The following is a 19,815-nucleotide window of genomic DNA, read 5'->3' on the forward strand; positions in this document are numbered from 1 at the left end:
TGGTGCCAGCAACACATTTCAAACAAGTTGGGTCAGGAGCAACAAAAGACTGTGGACTGCTGCAAAAACACCTGTTTGGAACATTCCACAGGTGAACAGGTTGATTGGTAACAGGTGATAGTATCATGATTGGGTATGAAAGGAGCATCCTGGAAAGGCTCAGTCGTTCACAAGCGAGGATGGAGCGAGGTTCACCACTTTGTGAACACATGATTGTTTAAAGGATGTTACTGCATGGACTCTTTGTAAAACTGCCAGTAAACACAGTTCGTTTGCAAATGATTGTTTTCTGCTTTTATTTCCGTTTTTATTTTTGCACCCCAACTTTTTTTGGTATTGGAAATAATAATTAGCAACATAGTAATATTTTTGGTTTTTGCTGATCTGTTGGGAAAGAAAAGAAGCATGTTGCAGTCATCACCTTAAGCTTTGGGAAAGTGTGACTTTGATTATTTTAATCAATTCATAGATTCATCAAAAATGACAGAATCATGAATCAAAATGATCGGCCTAGTTAGTTGCAGCCTCATTTGCATGCATGAGCTGTCATGTATTTATCTGTGACAACAACTCACTTTTTCTTTCAATATTGTGCAATATTAACAAAAAGGCCACATTTTATTTTGCACCTCATGAATTGAACTTGTAGCCTCTCACATTATGCATTTGGTTTATGCATTTTTAGTTTCTGCATCATCTGTGCTGTTGTTAGGTATTTAAATCGATGTCTTGTGTCTTTTGTTATGCCATAAAAAACACTTGCATGCAGGAGGAATATTAATGGTCACACACATGGTCACAAACACATTTCGACCCATTAAGCAGCAAAGCAGGGAGCACAAAGAGGAAGCAGGAAAAGATCTGTTCACTATCATTTTCTTTCCTTCAATCAATACCCACTCTCAGTAAAGGCGAGATGAAGGGGGAGGAATGGGTGAGTTCCAAGAACAAAGGGGTCGAGCTGTTTGAGACGTGGGGAGAGGAGAGAGCAACATGAAGTGAGGGATGAAGGATGGGGTTGGCACGGTGAGAGGGGGGCATGTTATGACATCAGATGTCGTTAACCAATTAGACGGGGTGTTGCAGGAGAGTGGTTCCAGCAGCCACTAAAAGCCTCTGTGTCACTGACCTCAGGAAGGGAGAATTTAATAACAAACAATCTCTCCTTCTCCCCCCCCTCATCCTTTCTTTTGCCGACAGCCACTTCAGTAATGGCCGTCTTTTGTCCTTCCCGAGCTGTCGGACCCTTATTTACGTTGAGCTGAGCAAACCTGCCCATCTGGAGTAAGAAACCTGAGGCCCCGGCTACTTAAACTCTGTGTCAAGACCGCAGATTGTTTGCCGGTTGCTGCTGGGCTTCCACATGACCAGATTAGCAATTAGCTTTAATGAGCTTTGGTCAAAAGGTGAGACTGCAGAACGATCTCATTCGGGTTCTGAATTGGGAAAAGGTTAAGAAACACTTGAGCTTAACTAAAGCAAAGACCTGGAAAAGTGTTCAAGTACCTGCCTAGAAGCAATCGCTGCGGTTCAGTCAGTTTATACCGAGGGAACTAGGACGATGGTACAGAGATTTACAGTATGTGTGTGTTTCAGTCTGTTTCATTACAGAGGGGGAGACACCTAACTTTGAAACCCTCGTGCTCATGTAGAAAGACAATCTGTCCCAGAGCTTATAAGCACTCAAACACACACACAAGTGCAGTTACAGCGCAAGAACAGCTGAGCTTTAGATTGCTCCAAAATCCCCTGTGACCGTGAGTTTGGGCCAGTGGGGTGAAATAAACTTACCACCTGCTACTGGTAGTTCACACACGCACACACACACACACACTCCCTAACATCTGCCACTGCCGTCCCTTGTGTTTTGCCAACACCGGAAACTTTCAGACTAATAGTCACAGCTCAAGGCAGTGCTTACAGTTTCCCAGCTTTTAATGGCTGTTCGCCTTACATCATTAATGCATATCAATCACCATAAACACACACACACACACACACACAGGCAGAGCGCGCATACAGCAGGATTTGTATCACTGAGCTGTGAATAACGGAGCTGAAAGCCTCAGCAGTGAGTATTGAGCTGTTGAAGTTCAGAGGGAGAGAGAGCAGAGTGATGAAGGCGAAAGGAAAGGGAAAGAGAAAGTGAGTCAGAAGAGGAGAAGTACCTGCGACACTCAGGTGATTACAGGGCTGGACAAAATAACAGAAACACCCTTCGGCCCTGAAGTAAACACAAATTTAGTGAAGCTCCTAATCTTTGATTTTTGTTGAGGCCGTCAGAGGTGATGATTTAACTGAGAGCTTTTTTTGTAGATGCTATTTATGGTGTCTGTTTATGGTGTTGTTGAGCAAACATACGATCACCTCATGCAAGTCTCTTTTCATATTTAATGTCGGGTTACTTGAGATTACGCTACATCTGCTAATTTACACAACGTTCAGCAGCTCGCGAAGTCCTCAGATTCAGTCTTTAGGATCTGCACTCTTGGTGTTGGTCTATAAAATGCAATTTTTCTTCACATTACTTGTCTCAATTTAAGTCTTAGATTTGCTGTCACACATAATATAAAGAATATCAGCAAATCAAATATAGAAGCTGGAAATGGGGAATGTTTAGCATTGTACAGTTACCTAATCATTTCAGCCATTTATTATATACAACAAGAACATGGTTTCAAATCATTACATTAAGTCATCACATACTGAGCAATAAAACGCTTTGTCTTCAGTGGCCTTTCCTTTAAAGCTGCATATTTCTATTCTAATTATAATATGAAATTAGACATCTAAATGAAACAGCAGCGATCTTTGACTGCTGGTTTGATTCTGCTTCATATAAGGCTCTAAACTTTTTTCTGAGACAACATGTTTGCAATTTATGTTCCTGTCAAACATCAACAGAATATCTTTTCTTTGTGAGAATAATTTGCACTGAGCATCATGAATATCACACTGTGGTCTGGTATTTCTGATTATTTCTGACCAATGGCGGACTGTTTGAAACACACACACACACACAGACACACACACACACACACAGATACACAAGTGGTCATGGAGGACAAACAGCGATCAAACGTTCAGCCCCTCGCCTCTGACTCTCTTTCATCTTTGCATGCTAATTAACCTTGACCTGAAACCTCCCAGCGCTTAATTGCTACCATGGAAACGGCTGCCATTTGCAGAACTCACCCATACACACACACACACCCACGCACATCCACACACACATGCACCAAACACACTGTTCAATTAGACCCATCCATTCTGCTTGACTAAGAACAGTCATCACCATCAGCTCATCAGATATCACCTGTCTCTGTCTGTTTCTGCCCCATCGACTCGAAGAGATGAAGAGGAGCTGCAGGCGGAGAGGAGGAGGGACGCACGAAAAGACGAAGAGTTTGCAAGGCATTAACGTGACGGACTTAAAAATGGGTCTTCAGATCAGAAGGATCTGAGGACTTTTCTTGAAAAATACCACATTTACAGTAAAAGTCCTGCATTCAAATAAAGTAAAAGTACAGACATATTATTAAAGGTCCCCTGTGACGGATATATTACATATAACATTAGTAGTGCTGATAGCTTTGGTGCGTAAGCAGCATTTAACACTTGTAGCTGGTTGAGGCGGAGCTAGTTTGAAATACTATCTATCAGGGTTGCAGCTAGCAATTGTTTTCATGACTTAATCCACCAGTATATACTGAAAAAAAGAGTGACATTTTCACTTTGGTGTTTCTTTTTTTGGGTGTCTTTTTTTTTTTTTTTTTACAGTTTTTTCTTGAACCATTAATAATAGCTGATTATTTTTCAGTTGAGCGACTAATCGATCAATTTACTAATCATTTTCAGCTCTAATATATACACAGCTGGGCGGTTTCATCCAGTGGGTCCCAACCTGGGGGTCCAGTCTGTCCAGAGATATATCTGGTGGGTTGTGAGATGATTCATGGGGTGAAATCATTAAATACATTTGTCCTCATTCTTTTTGGACTTTTTGTGAAATATTGGATAATTTTATACCTTACTTAAATTAATCAATTTCAGGAATCAGGAATCAGGAATCGGAAATCATTTTTTGTCATTACACAAGTTACCAAATACAACAAAAATTAGGTTTGGTTTAAGAGGTATAGAAGAGAAGACCAGTATCTGGTAGCTACCTAAATATAATCGTACAATATTCCTATCTGAAACATAGCGGAGTTGAAATATAAAGAACAACTTTCCACCACTGCAGAGCTGCAAGATATTCTGAAAATTTTGGCCACAGTGAAAAAACACAAGACGACTTCAAAAAGAAAAAAAATTAAACGCGAGAGTTTGATGATAAGAGAAGTCACAGAAGTGAAGCAGAAGGAGAAAAGCAGCCCAGTCAAACTGCTGTAAAAGTCAGCCAAGCCAACCCAGCGGCTGCTGTGCTAATGGCTGATTGAGGGAAATGAAGCGGGAGATGGAGGCAGCGCCATAATTTTAGAAATGCAGATTCACAGTGTTTCCCTCCCTCTGTCGTATACCAGCTGCAGGATGACACACCGCGACAGCAACATACACGCACATGCATATACATGGGCTCAGTTCAAACGAGGCCTGTCATGTCTGCAACACTGAACTTACGAACCCCCACAAACCTGCACGGGACCAGTATGCTGCACACACACACACGCACACACACACACACCCGCAAACACACGACATTGGTATTATTACTTGTGGGTTTTGTCTGAACATGCAGGTTGCCAGGCGGTAATGTGTTGTGGGTAATAACCCTTTCCTCTCCTCCCCCCTTCCCTTCCCCTCCATCCCATCATGCCCTGCCTCCTCTCTTTTCCTCCCACTTTCCTTCCTTTTCCAGGTGCTGAAGGATCATCACACACACACACACACACACACACACACACATGCACACACACATTATCACCAAGCCTCCAGCTTGCTTGAAGCTGTACTGCTGCTGGTTCATTTGGGGCCACTTGTGGATAGTATTGATCTAATTTAAAACCAGTTTGAAGCCGATGGCAGTCGGGTTAGTTTAATATGAGCAGTTGCATGTCTTTATGACTCTAGTGCTTTGAATTCTTCCCTAAAAAGTCAGTGTAAAGAAATGAAACTTTACAGAAAGTCATCACTAACTCTTGATAACTTAGTATTTGGAATTTATCTCTCAAAGGAGAAGTTTGTGTACAGCTAACACACTTCTAATATTTATAGAATGTTATATTTGTATTTGTTATTTGGATGATAATTATGTTTATTAGAATAATTTACCTTATTTAGTTGTATAAAAGGGAAAAAAAGAGTAATTCTATCATATATTGTCTTCTATAGAGGGAGTTTTTGTACAGCTGTTTGTGCAAAAACAAACCAACCATCAGATGCACTTTAGAAGTTTGAGTTACTTTGTTAAATCTAACAGATTTTTGCAGAAAAACATTCTGTGATTCAACAAAGGGAGTTAGGGGCAGTGAACAGTCAGCTTGTCTCCAATGTCCCTTCGACGAGCAAAAATAATAGAAACACATGGGAAACAATGGAAATACGTGTTTTATACTGCCACAAGGGGAACTCCACGCTCTTTTCTTGCACTGTGCGGTGCTGTATAACACGGATTGGACAAGAACAGACGATATCCTCAGCCGCTAAGATGTCTGGGAAACACCAACTGTTACCTAGCGGGTCACTAAGGCAACTCTGACAGGAATCTTCTGTGCACTGATGAACACACACACACTGACAGAAACCCACCCACCCTGAGCACTGCTTGTAATTATGAGAGCTGTAAAACAGGCTGACATCATAGCCTTGGGTTGCTCATTCCCTCTCTCCCTGTCTTTCAAACTATATTATAGCTAGGTGTGTGTGTGTGTTCAGAAGTAAACTGTCCAGGTGTTTAGGCTGCTGTCTAACTTTCACTGCTGCCTTCTGTTTGGAACGTCCTGTTAACAGTCCAGCTCCTCCCAAAATGATAAGCTAAGCTTTATTTTCTGCCTAACTCACGACAGAAACATCTCTAATCAGCTGCTTCACACAAACACACACACACACCTGCACACACTCACAGAATAACTAAACGGTGAGCTCACAGTCTGGTGGAGAGGGCCACAGACGAACGTAGAGGACGATAAGAGAAAAAAAAAATAACTGTGAGGGGGAAATTCAAGGCCGGCCAAAGCAGTAAACATGAAGGCGGCGTCATTATCAATTTAGCTGCTGCTGTTATTGGGCTGAAATGCGAAAGACAGTCAGAATTTCAAATGAAGATGCATAAAAATGCAACAACGATCCGCAGTTCGATAGTGAAAAGAGAAGAAACGCTTCAGTAGAAGGAGCTTTGCCGAAAGTTTCCTGCACCTAAGATGAGATGCAGAGAGCGAGACAGAAGTAGGACAAACTTCATTTGTGGTCCAGGAAAAAAAAAATAAAGCTCACATCTGTTGAAAAAACAGCTTGAATAATGAAAAACATGATCTGGTCCAGTGTTGAGAAAAACAAATTGCTCAAATTCCTCTTTCTGAACTCGTAAATGTGTCCGCCAATGAGCTGTCAGGACGCAGGCGACCCTGACTTCTAATATCTGACCTCTGACCCAGGAACAGGAAGAAACCTGCACACACACACAAACACACACACACACACACGTCTCCTCTTGTTCCTGCCTAACTTCAAGTCTCTCTCCTCTGCGCTTCTGCACGTCTGCCAATAGTCCTTAATTGAATTTCTCTGAGCGATGAAGATCTGTCTTTGTATTACCATCAGACTGAACCTCGTAAAGTTTTGCAACGAGGCAGAATATGCATGCCCGCACGCACGCGCACACACACACAGACACACACACACACAAGGACAGCAGAGGGCATGAAGCCTCCTAAGCGTGTGAAATATTTAAGAGGGCCAGTGCTGGGGGGTGATGCTGTGTTTTGTTTTTGTGAAAAAGTGAGGAGAGAGAGACAGACAGGGAGAGAGAGCTTCAGGAGAACCATAAACCACAAAAAGCTCGCCTTCAACTCGGCCCATTTAGGCCCATTTAGAGGCAACACACTTTGAAGAGAGCGAGACTGAGGGAGAGAAAAAAGGGAACGGGACGAGGAGAGGAAGCACATGAGTCCCAGTTATTGTTATAAGCAGACAGACAGACAGATGAAGTGCGAGGAGGAAGGATATGATATGATCAGAGTCCTAACTTGTCTTTGCATAGCTGAGCTGATCACTCTTTCAGATAGCATCTGTTTTATCCTGCATTACCCAATCTTCTTGGCATCTTCTTATGTGTGTGTGTGTGTGTGTGTGTATGTGTGCGCTCTCCTGCCTGACACTTGCTGAGAGGTCAGAGTTCTCGAGAGCAGCCGTCCAATTACGGGGGGGCATGGTGTTACCGTAGAGATGAGAGAAAACTGTAATTGGATAATGACACATCAGGGTTGGAACCTGTCATTAGACACTCGCAAGGGAGCGCACACATACACGCTGGGGTATGTGCATACACACACACACACACACACACACACACACACACACAGACACACACACGCAGGTCGGGTACCAACCTGTGATTACAAACCTGCTGATCCATCATCAGCCTGCAGCTACAGACCTACAGTGTCACACTTTCTCTCTTCTACTTTCTTCACAATTTCATCATGTTTCATCTCCTTTACTCTGACAATAACATTTATTTTACATATTAATGTGTTTTAACTTTGAATTTCTATCTATGATGTGCAACAAGTTGGTTTCGAAATGATTTTTAAAGCAGGGAATTCGCTTAAAGCGACAGCGGCTGATGTGTTGTGGGTCTGTTCCTGGCCCGAGTCCTCACATTATGTAAACATAGTGCGTTTTAATGAGCCTGGGTCGCCGTGGTCAGTTCAAACACACTCAGCTTTTGGTGAAATAATGCGAGGGGCTCTAAACTTGTGAGGAACATCTCTGGGAGGAATCACTGGTCAGCTCCCAGTTTCCTCTCATGGTTTCTACTGCATCATTACCCTGGATGAGGGTCTTGCATAAGCCTCTCCAAATCAGTGTGTTAGGACAGAGATGAGTAGGGGGGAGTAAAGGGAGAAGGGGGGGCTGTACAGGCAAGAACGAGTATGAGAGGGAAAAGACTGAAGAGAAAGGTGCTGGAAAGAGAAAGGGAAGATAATAGAGGAGCGGGGAGAGAGAGAGACAAGGAGGGGAAGAAAATGGGGGCGCAAAAAAAGACCAAGCGAGCAGGAGAGGCAGAGAGGGGGGGGGCCGAGAGGTTTTCTTTTGTGGCGGTTGGAGAGTGACAGGGGTGCCAATGGAGTGGCCAGCGATGACGGTCCCACTGGAGAATGCCGGCTATGCCAGTGGAGTGGCACTAATGGAGCCAGAGAGGGGATGCAGTTGCTTGCCCCGGAGGAGGGATATTGTGCAACTGGACAAGGCGGCTTGACACGGAGCCAAGATGGAGGATTAGAGGGGAGGGAGGGAGGCACCCAGGGCAGAGAAAGACAGCCATGTTAGGTCTGCTGACTGATTGACATAAACTGAAACCTCTCTGTTTTCCATTCGGCTGGCGGGACTCTGTGAGCGCACAAAGTTTCTAGTTTTTGTTCTAGTTTCTGGGAGAGCATGCGGTGGGTAGCAGGAGTGAGTTTTCTCTGTGGATTCAGCATCAATAACTCCTTGATATGCAGTTTTCTTCTTCAGCATATTCAGTGTAATCATGTCTCGGCTCTTTGCTGAAGCTTTATGATGTTTACAGTGAGCAACATTTTCAAACAGACAGAAGTAGACATACAGTAGATGTCTTGTGCTAATTCAGCAGACATCTTTGCTAAATTTGGAAAGCTTCTACAAGATTTTCTGCTAAAATAGGAAGATTTGTTCTGAGCACCTCCTATAACCATGTGTGAAGCGTGAAGCCAATGCATCCAATAAACCTGCACTCTTTCTAATGGTCAACAGGGGGCACTCGACTGGTTGCAAAAAGAGGTCCAGTCAGATAGAAGTCTATGAGAAAATGACCCTATTTGTCACTTGATTTATTACCTTGGTTACATTTAAATAGCCGTGAACTTATATTTGGCTGTTGTTTGGGTGTTGGTGTGTTTTCAGTTCATGAAAGTTACTTCGGACATTTTGGCCTCAAAATGTCTTGTTCAGCTTTCAGTTGTACTAAATGACAGGAAAGAGAAGAGAAGAAGAGTCAGCTGTTCATTTTTTTTCCGGTCAGTAGCCTTGTATTTGTTTTAAACCTATTTTAGGTGAGCCAAAATTAGTATCCCAATTTATATCATAGTTAACGTGAAGTGAATTACGGATGTGCCTTGCTAACCTAAAGTAGCTAGCAAGTGGTTGCGTTAGACGATAACACCTGGTCCCTCAGGGCTGGCTCCCCAGCTCCACCCTTTGCCCATATCGAAGGGTCTCTCTTTTACTGATTGTTTCTTATTTACTCAAATTAATGTCATATATAAATAAAGTTTGTATGATGATATAAACAATCTTTGGCTGCACACTGTGAGCTGGCCCACCTCTGCTTGTGAAGGGGTTCATTCGTCATAACTTGACCACTTTATAACAAACATGCACACACAATCACAACTACAACAACAACACTCCTCTACATGGATGCACACTGCAAGCAGGGGTCAATATTGCTGAGTAGCTGTGACTGGGGTGAGTGGAGGAGCGTTGCATGATGAATTGACCTGATTGCTCCATAATCCCTCCCATAATTCATTGGCCAGGCCGACTCATCCATCAATACAGGGCCTGGATCCATACCTGCAGATACCCCGGAGAGACAAACCACCGCAGAGGGAGACGGAGCGCGACGAAGAGTGAGAGGCGATAGGAGGGAGAAATCAACATCCTGCTGGTTCTCATCTGCGTAACGCCCGCGTGAACGTCATATTATTAAGTTAAGCACCGAGGCTTAGCGTGAATGAGACGAGGACAGGAAGTAGACTTAAAAAGAGGCGAGGGAAGTGGAGAGGATGCAGGACGGTTTAGCTGCTTTGTTGGGAGGTATTACCGCACACGGTGACCGTTAATCACACACAAGCAAGGCGAGGAAACGCTTTGATGATGCAGAGGACCTCACACGCACACACGTAGATTCACACACACGCCGCTATCGTAACTACCTGCTTCCAGGTAAGCTCTTCCTGGCGTTGGATAGGTATGTAACCCCCCCTCAATAATCCACACTCAGGTTACGGTGCGTACACACGCACACACACACACACACACACACCTGGGCACTTCTTTCTGACAGACATGCTGGCTCCAGGCTCCAGGCTACCTGCCATCTACAGTAAGTACTGACATACCTCTCTCCTCTCCTTTCCACATGACTCTCCCCTCTAACTCTCCTCTTTTCTTTATTTTGTCCGTCCCTCTCTTTCTACCACCGCTTTGCTTTTTTTTCCCTCTTTCCTTTCACAGCTAGCTCACGACGAAGAAAACACTTCTGTCTTCACCTCAGTAAATTCCTCCTTTTTTCCAAACCATTTAAGAGAGCAAACACATCTCTAATCTTTCCTTTAAATACCCTTCATTCATTCTGCCTGTATCCGCCCCTCCTCTTTCTCTCGCTCTGTCTCATTTTTCCAGGCGTAGCTCTCGCTCTTTCTGTAATCTGATGGGCAGAGCAGCGCGTCACTGCTGGCATGTCCATTATCCTGGACATCTCATTGGCTGCCCCCTGACCTTTCACCTGTGAGCTCTGACCTCTGACGCTCACACACCCTGGGCGACAGGTGATTAATTGAGCTGCGTTCAGAAAACCAAACTGAGCAACATATGAAACGTGCATTTGTAAAGACAACAAGTGACAGTGTGAAAAGTGTTTATTCATTTTTAGTAATATTTATTCATATGTGCCCATGATTTATGTAGGATGGAACCACCTTTAAAGTCATGCATGGTAAATATTAAGTTTGTTTCCTTTACAAAAAGAAACTCACTTTTCAAAGATTGTTGTCAATGTACGACAAAGTGAGTTAGTACTGTACAAACAAATGGAGGGGAACATCCTCAACTTGGAGCAAAGAACAAAAGAAGGACAGGAAAGATTTATGTGGGAGTATATTTATGTTTTCCCCTTGAATAAATAAAAGTTCATGATTTAATGTTTTCTTTTTTTTATGTCATGTTGACAATGTTTCTGTCAAAGCACAGCTGTGATATGTCTGAAGTCTTTGTTCAGCGAGGAGAATGGAGGCTGGGCTTCAGACTCTGTGTATAAGCTGGAGTCTGTCCTCTGATTAAAACTGGGAGGACAAAATGTTATAAAGACCTCTACGCGATACAGTTCAAATGCGCCTGAAACTACAGCCTTCAAAATAGTCCCACAGATGAATCAACACCTCTGTGTAACAGTTTAAACATAAAACAAACATTTGAACCTTAATGACAGGAGGATTTATCGCATCAGTTTTAGCCAAGCTGCAAACTTGAGGGCTGAAAAATGAAGCCAGAGCAGAAAACAGCCAAAAACTGCAGTTCCTCAAATGACCACTGGAGGTTGGCTTCAAACGCGAGTCAATCCCCATAGACCCCCATATTAACATGCCCAACTTCACAACAGAAATAAACAGGTTTACAGCCTGATACAAATTATGGCTTTAGACTCTTATGGCTTTGGACTCTATAGCAGCCGTTTAAATTACATTTAGGTTTAAGTTATGCATAATTATGTGCATGGCCGCTTTGAGTGACGGCTAGCCAGGATTCATTTGGCCCACCTCAGCTCCACCCACGCTCCACCTCTTTGCCCATGTTGGTGTCCATGTTTTATAATGTCTATGGTTTAGCTGTGTGTACCTCATAAACTGACAACTAAGTGTATATAATGTCAAGTCAAGTAAAGTTGATTTGATTTATAACAGAAGGTATCTCAGACTGTTTGCAGTTAAAATAGATCAGTCAAGTTAAAAAAAAAAAAAAGGCTGCACAGGGCGCACAGCAAAATCCTTGAACACACACAAACACACACACTTCCCCGGCTCCGTTCAGAAACAAGTTAGCTCTAGCCGTGGTAAAAGTCAAGCAGGGCGTTTCATATCTTTACATTCTGTCTGTATAGCATAATCTTTTGTACCGGTGCCCTCTGAATAATGCCAGTTCGGCTTTTGGCAAGCCCTCTCCGAATCACTCGAGAATGAATTACAGCATTGTGTTGGGATCTGAATGGCCAAATCACTTCTTAGGAATGAGTGGCCTTGAGCGATTCAGATAGGCGGTCATGTGATTCATACGATGGCAAGCGAGTGAGTCACTGACACTCAACACCTCGACACACTGCTGTAGCTGTTGGTTTGCACTCAGAGCGATTCATAATGTGTACACAGACGACATGGAAATATCTGAAAACACACAAACTCGACTACAATAAAAGAAAAATGAAAACGCTTTTTGCTTTTTCCTGTTTGGCTGGACACAATCTGCGTGATCCAAGACTCGTAATGAAAACATTTCTTGGACAGTATCTCTTTGTATATGCTGAAAAGAGCTATTTTCTTGTGTCTATGTGTGCATTGATGTGCGTGTGTGTGCGAGGGTTTTTATATCTGTTAAAAAGCATTCAGAGAAACAGGAGGGGGCAGGAAATATTGCTGAATGGTAAAGCGGTGTGTTTGTGCCAGTGTCTGTGTTTGTTAGATACAGAGAAAGAAAGGGAGAGAGAGGAACAGACAGGGAGCGGGGACGGGGGAGAGAGAGAGAGGCCCATCTACAGACGCCTCGGGCTGCAAAGACTTAACTTCATTTCCTTTGACAGACGTAATGGCAGATATTTGCATATCCTATGTACACAAAGTCAGCAGCCGAATATCTTCTCAGCCTAAATATTGCAACTAACCTTTCTGCCGGCAGATACTGATCTTTTTAAACGCTGCATCCCAAAACCCCAAATAATCCCCTTCAACATACACCAGAATAACCAGAAGCAGAAGTTTTTGTTTTTCCTGTTTCCCTCCCCCTTGAATATCACGGAAAGGACAAAACGGCCCCGAAAAACATCATTAGCAAATATCTACAATGTGGGTTCTGGCACAGCTTGTGTTTGCAAGGTGCGTCAGACTGCAACCAGATGTAGAAGATCAAAACTCCTGCAAGATTTTGCTGTAATCGTAGTATCGAGACGCCTTTATCATGAGGCTGGTATGTTTTTTGCCTTCATTGGTTTCATCATTCAGCACTTTACAAAGGCTATCTAAATAATGCAAAGTAAAAATAAAAGACATCCTGTTGCACAGATTAGCCAGTGGAGAAAGTATTTAATAATTTTTTTAAAAAATTGTGATTTTCACAACTGAAAAGCACATTTTCGGAAAACATGTCTTTTCTTCAGTTCCCTAACACCCAACCTGCATCGGGCATTATCCTCCTCTCACCACTCAGGCTGTTCAGGAATTTGACTGGTTTAACACCGCATGACCACTTGGAGTAAAATACACTCATTCATGGCAGCGTGACACTAAAGCGTGACGCTACGCTGAGCAACCGTGTCCTCAAAATTATGTTTACATGCAGCCAATTTGGACAAACAACAAGGAACATAAAGTTGAAAAAAACGTACATTTTTAAATCAGGGAAGTATTTTTATGTTTATTTATATCTGTTTTCCTACAACACCTGCTCATAGATCGTATTCTTGGTTAAATATTGCAAAAGCCAACCAGCTTGAAGTGCAAGGCAGGATGCGTTGACGGTTCAACATTTGCTGAAATCAAAGCATATTAGCAGAGTTTCCAGGTGACACCATACCTGTTAGAGCATACAGGGGAGGTCTTTTCCCAAAATGTGCCTCTCAATTATACCAAGAAATAAAATGACTGTAGAAAATGTTACAAATACGTCCTCCAGTTGCTGCTCAGTTAACCAGTGTGTACATGTGATTGCAAATATTTCATGTATTCTGTTTGTCTCATTTAAATGCTCTTTGTAAAGTGTTGTGTGACGACCCTGCTGGAGGCCAAGATGTCCGAAACACAACAAGAATTTATCTTAGGATCAAAAAATTCTCCTTGCAAATAACAGCTGTTACAAGTTGAATCTGTCATGATTCCTGTCAATGAGAGGGAGGAGATTTCCCCCTCCCCGCCTCTATTAATCACCTCCTGCTTAGATCTCCTGACTGGAACATTCTTCACCTTTGACCTCTGTGGGACCCAGAGGTCATCGTCACTGTGGCAACTAAAAACGCCCAGCGCTCTCTGTCTTAATTAAAAAGCATTATTTACTCAGAGAAAATTTCATTTTCTCTACCTTTGACCCCTCTCTTCCTTTTTCTTTCTCCTTCTCATCCTCCTCCCCGTGTGTTGGTTAGCTGTCGACACGCTGGGAAAGCCCACATCTTCTGCGCTCTTATGACGCATTGTGCTGAGCCTGTCGTCTCGGCCGAGGTGGTACGCATGTGTGTGTGTGTGTGTGTGTGTGTGCAGCAGGGTTAAGCTCTCACAGAAGACAAAGCCACAACCTTCGAGGCTGCTAAGCAACAATGCTGCCTGGTAAAGCCTCATCAGGGCACCGTTTAGCAAAGGATTAGGGACTATTACACACACATAAACACACACACACACACACTAAAAATGAAGCCTCATCAACTCATTAATTCAAACCCCATTCCACTTTAACTCAGATTTAATGTGTGTGTGTGTGTGAGAGAGAGAGAGCCCTGAAGTTCACTCATTCAACTCTTCCTCAACTTGCCCATGTTGACTCTCCCTCTCTGTGGAATGATGATGATGAACTGAGGCTAGCTCACTTTGTCTGCACTCATGTAAATTAACACAGCAGAGGCAAAGTTTGAAGAAAAATGCGCCTCAAAACACACCAAAAGTGATAAAGTCACCTGGAAAACCGCTGCTGAGGTGACCAAGCAGCAAAACAACACACACAAACAAGCACTGTGCCATAAATCTAACCTCATAGTGAAGCATAACCAGACTTTTCAGCTGTGGAAGCAGTGACCCATTCTCTTATCCTCCCATCACCCCATCCCTTCATCAACCCCTCTTTCATCTCTCCCGCTTTCATCTGATTTCTGTCCAGCGAAGAGGGAAGAGAGAAAGGGCTGGCAGGGAAAAGCGAGAAGAGGGGAGAGGAAATGCTGCACAGACGTACGGTATTTGTTCACCTTTTGCAAAATGCAAAGGCAGCTAACTGCTCACAAAAGGCATGAAAACCATGTAGACGCCAGGCAAAAAAAAAAAGAAGAATAGAGCAAAAGAAAGGAAAGCCTATAGAAAACAAGTTCTAACGCAGTGAAGTGACAATACAGGAACAAAACACATAAACGGAGCCAAATTTCACAATGGAAAGTACAGCAGAGGAAACAAGATACTCATTCAAAGCTGACTGTGTGTGTGTGTGTGTGTATGTATAGTTGGATCAACTCCTCCCTATGACAGTTTCAACAAATCTGAGCATTATAACCTTCATAAAGGCAGGACTGTCCTATCAGACTGCATTAGTTTTAGCTCGGTGCACCTAATAAACTGGCAACTGAGTGTAGATATTTATCGTGTTGGTTTATTATGGTGATGTATGATGTCACCTGATCACCTGTGTCTTGAGCTGTGTCTGAAATCCCTCCCTTGTTCAGTCATTCACTGCTGAATAATTTACTCTATAGTGAGCAATAAACTGAGGTTTCAGACAGTTATGAGTCATCGACGCGTTGCGTCATCACGACCAGGTGTACAGTCGCACAACATTAATTTTCACATCTATGAAATGCATCATGTTGCATTGTGAGAGGTAGGAAGGAAGTAGTGCACGTGCCACTGACACGAGTCAAATGAAACAGTGGAGGGTAATATAGTGCACTGTAGTAAATGAGGAGCCATTCTGGGAACAGATCTGGCCTCTGCTGTGTTATCCTTCACATTTCTGTGGTTATGTGTCACGTCATGCTCACATTTTCATAATATCAAATGAACTGAACTGAGCTAAACTAAACTAAAAGATAGTGATTTGGGTTAATTTTGAAGGAAATCAGCACTGACCAGAGTGCGACCTTTTTAAACCCTGTAACTATTTCCTAATATAAAAGTCCTTTGGTTGTCTTGACACATGAAATGCAGGATGCGATCCCAGCTCCGCAGTGTCAAAGTCTGGAACCAGCATGTCACACTTACTGGTCTGAAAACAAATGCCGCAGGTAAAAACACCTCAGGCAGAAATCCGTGTCTTCTAACGTTTTCTGACCTCAGCCTGGTTTCACTTTGCTGTCTCAACCACGGTGCCGAGCAAAGGTTAAACACATCCAGTAAATACTCTCATACACGCACGCACATACATACATACACAGATTTTCCAAGCCCCAAAAAAGTGAAAACATAATTTTCATAATAGCAGGTTGAGCAAGTGTTCATTTATAGCAGTGCTGTCGCAAGAACGTCGGCCCAGTTCGCACATGCCTTCTGACCTCTATATAAAACTTAACAAGATTTCACTTCAGAGGTTCTCAAGGGTTTCTTGTTGTGTTTTCTAAAAATAAAAGTGCACTGTAGGGGGTGCAGAAGTAGACATAAGATTTAATATTGACCAAACAGCCCTTAAATACTGCTGGCTTAGCCTCCGTGGTTGTCGTTCGTCTTGAATGACTTCCATACGTCTGACAAATCTGCTTGAAGCTTTGTGGCAGTGCCAGCATCACTTAGCAAGTTTCTGTTGACTCTCAGAGTTTTCTTTCTTTCTTTGTGGGTTTTATTTCATACGATATTTCACTGGGAAAGAAAAAAAAAACAATTAAAACATGATGCTGTTATGGTGAATGAAGTGTGCTTGTTCAGTGAGGACGTGCAGCCGACAAGGGACCCTCTGCTAAACAGATACACCTGGAGAGCTCATGCACACACACACACACACACACAGAAAGAGAGAGAGAGCGAGAGAGAGCGAGAGGCCGCTTGTCTGCGACAGCAGAGCAGAGAGCAGTATATCCGAGTTGTATTTTTACCTCGGCCCACACGCTGTGCAATATGCCAACTCTTGGCCTTGAGAAACTCACACACACACAAACACACACACAGTTGCAGAAAGACAGATGCACATGCAGACACACACCCTTAGACAAGACAGGTCAAGCCCAGCCAACCACCGTAGCGACCGCAGAACATAAACAACTTTCACACACTCTCTGAATCATCTGAGCATTTCAATATTGTTTTAGATAAATATATTCAGCCGCACATATAAATATAAGCAACCATAATTATTCCCCGAAACCACGAATGACCGTGACGGGAAGTTAGTTCCCACAGTTTCAGCAGCGTTGCAGCCCAGCCCTACGGTGCTGGAAATCCACAGCTCGCTCTGCAGGACAGAGGATCGGGCTGTGAGTGAAGGGAGGAAGGTGCCGGGCGACAGCAAGCAGCGGCTCACTGGTTTGAATGCAAACAGGAACATTTATGTCCTGTAACTGAAACTAGCTGTGAAACACAAAATGTAACTTTAGAAGAGAAACCTGTTTCTGTGTTTCGCTGCTTATACCTCCCTCGGTCTGTCTTGCTCAATTTCTCCTCTTCATCCTCACACACACACACACACACACACACACACACACACACAAACACAAGCACGCACACGCACTTCTCCCAGTGGGCAGCAGCTGTTCCAGTGCTAATCTCCATTAGCTACTGAACTGGCTTCTATGGAGAGGCCCACGTAAAAGCTGCTCTAACTCCTTCATCCAAGTGAAACACCACGGCTGCATCATTTTTTTCTCTTCGTTACAATGTCTGCAACATATTTCACATCATTTTAAGTCGTAGTCGATGAACTGTACAACCTCGGGGTGACACACACACACACACACAGCATTGCAACAATTTGTCTGATTGATCTCAGGCCTTCTTTGCAAAACACGTGAGAAAATGAACAATATTTCAGCCCACAATGCAGAGAAACTGAGTGACGGATAGAAAAAGAGAAGTAAAAACGGGACTTACAGTCTGTAGAGCTTTGTTGTTCCCAGGAAAAGCAGCTCGGGGAAGACGGCCAGATTATTCCGATTCAGGCGCCTGGAAAAACACAGCATAAATTAGGGAATAAGCTTCACCTAGCTCCTTCCAGACAGTGTGGGTGAAGCGGTTACATGTGTGTATAATTAGCTTTTTAAAGTGAGATTTGTGTTTCCTGATCATCATATCAAATTATGTTATGTTATTTTGATTGTAATGCAATTCAGTACAGTTAGAGGAAGTATGAAAGAAAAAGGAGACTGATGGCGATACTTTGATATAACCCCCCACCCCCCAAAAAAACATCCATACACATGTTTATGGATGGATACATAAAAAAAAAAAAACAGACTCCGGGTTACCCCTGATTTAAGGGGTGCAACATGGCTGCCAGACAAACAGTGAACTCGAGAAGGAGAAGAAGGCAGGGGGAGGAAGACGAGAGAAGGGGTTCAGAGGGGGGGGGCTTTTTTTTTTTTTTTTACCACAAAGGCAGGGGAGAGGAGATGATGTGGGAAAAACAAACAGGCAGTCTGGCCGGACTACCGAATGTGTGAAAAGGACCCCACTGAGTAAACAAGGCCCTCACAGGGGAAGAACTCACAACAACCCGTCATCACACACACAAACACACACACACACTCTCTCTCTCTCTCTCTCTCTCACACACACACACAAAAAGAGGAGTTGAGAGAACTCGGGTGAGTTTAATAATCTGGGTGCGATCATTTAACCCTGGTTGAGTGGAGTGAAGAGGTTTGTGTGCCGCTGTGTGTCGGTGTGTATGTGTGTGTGTGTGTGTGTGTGTGGTTGTCTTGATGTGAGTCAGACGAGAGGGAGGCAACTGAGTGACACAATGAGAGACAGGCTGCTGAAACAGTTTAACCCTGACACACACACACACACACACACACACACACACACACTGACAGGCCCAGCGATGGATGCTGTGCTGGCTGCTACTGGAGGAGAATGAAGAGAGGGAAGAAGAAAATGAGCGGTGGAGGCAGAATGGAGAAAGGGTGACTTCAAACTAATAGGAAAAGTGCAAAAGCCCTGACAATTATCCACAGTTTGCATGATTTACACACACAAGCACATTAATCCCAGAATACTTTACTCAAACAAACCCTCCAAAAATGTCACCAACTCCATTCAAAACTCTGTCTTTAAGTCTCTCAATGACTTCTTCCTCTTAACCCTCGTCTTTCACCTCTTTTAGTTCCACTATAAGCCGCTGTGGACTCTCCTTAAATAACGTCACCCCCTCTGTGTCCATCTTCCACCCACAAGCTGGCAAATATATGAACGCGCACATGCACTCACATTCACACCCCACGGTTACATCAGAAGCCGCTTAAATATTTAACATCCCGCAGAAATGATGTTTCTAAATTATTCACTCCTCTTCCGTTAACGCCGGGCTCTGGCGGCTAAGAGCCCCACGTGGTCCCGCGGAGAGGCCCACTCCTCCTGCAGGTCCTGCCCAGCCATGAGCACCCGTTAGTGGGCTAGACCTCCCCTGGGTGAGTGCACTGGCTGGTGCTGGAGGTGGGGAGGAGGAAGGAGGACAGAGAGGGGGTATGAGCTCATCCTCTTAAAATAGACGCAATGCTGTCAGACTAGGAGACTGAGAGAATGAAGTAAAGACGGAGGAGGATCAAAACCAGTCTAGTTCCTCTAAGGTGTCACGTGTTTAAATACTTAAAAATTTTGCTCATAGCTTGAATAACGGTCTGATTGTTTCAACCTGATTCTACACCATGATTCTATCATGTTTACCCCTGAACCATCATATCTTGCTCTTGTGTGTTTGTTGATCTTGTTTAGGTCATAAATGTAACATGAGAAAACTGGATTATTCATG

General features: G+C 43.4%; 1 protein-coding gene across 3 annotated transcripts in view; it reads right to left on the bottom strand.

Annotated features, from left to right (window-relative positions):
- slit2 (slit homolog 2 (Drosophila)) overlaps nt 1-19,815 on the bottom strand; it is an 86,457-nt gene that overhangs the window by 58,189 nt on the left and 8,453 nt on the right. For all 3 annotated transcript variants that reach the window (XM_041965199.1, XM_041965191.1, XM_041965208.1), the window contains exon 4: nt 17,937-18,008. In XM_041965199.1, coding sequence (XP_041821133.1) covers nt 17,937-18,008 — 72 coding nt within the window. The remainder of the gene's footprint in view (nt 1-17,936; nt 18,009-19,815) is intronic.

This window comes from Chelmon rostratus, chromosome 3 (assembly GCF_017976325.1).
Source record: "Chelmon rostratus isolate fCheRos1 chromosome 3, fCheRos1.pri, whole genome shotgun sequence".
In the NCBI taxonomy this organism is placed as follows: domain Eukaryota; kingdom Metazoa; phylum Chordata; class Actinopteri; order Chaetodontiformes; family Chaetodontidae; genus Chelmon; species Chelmon rostratus.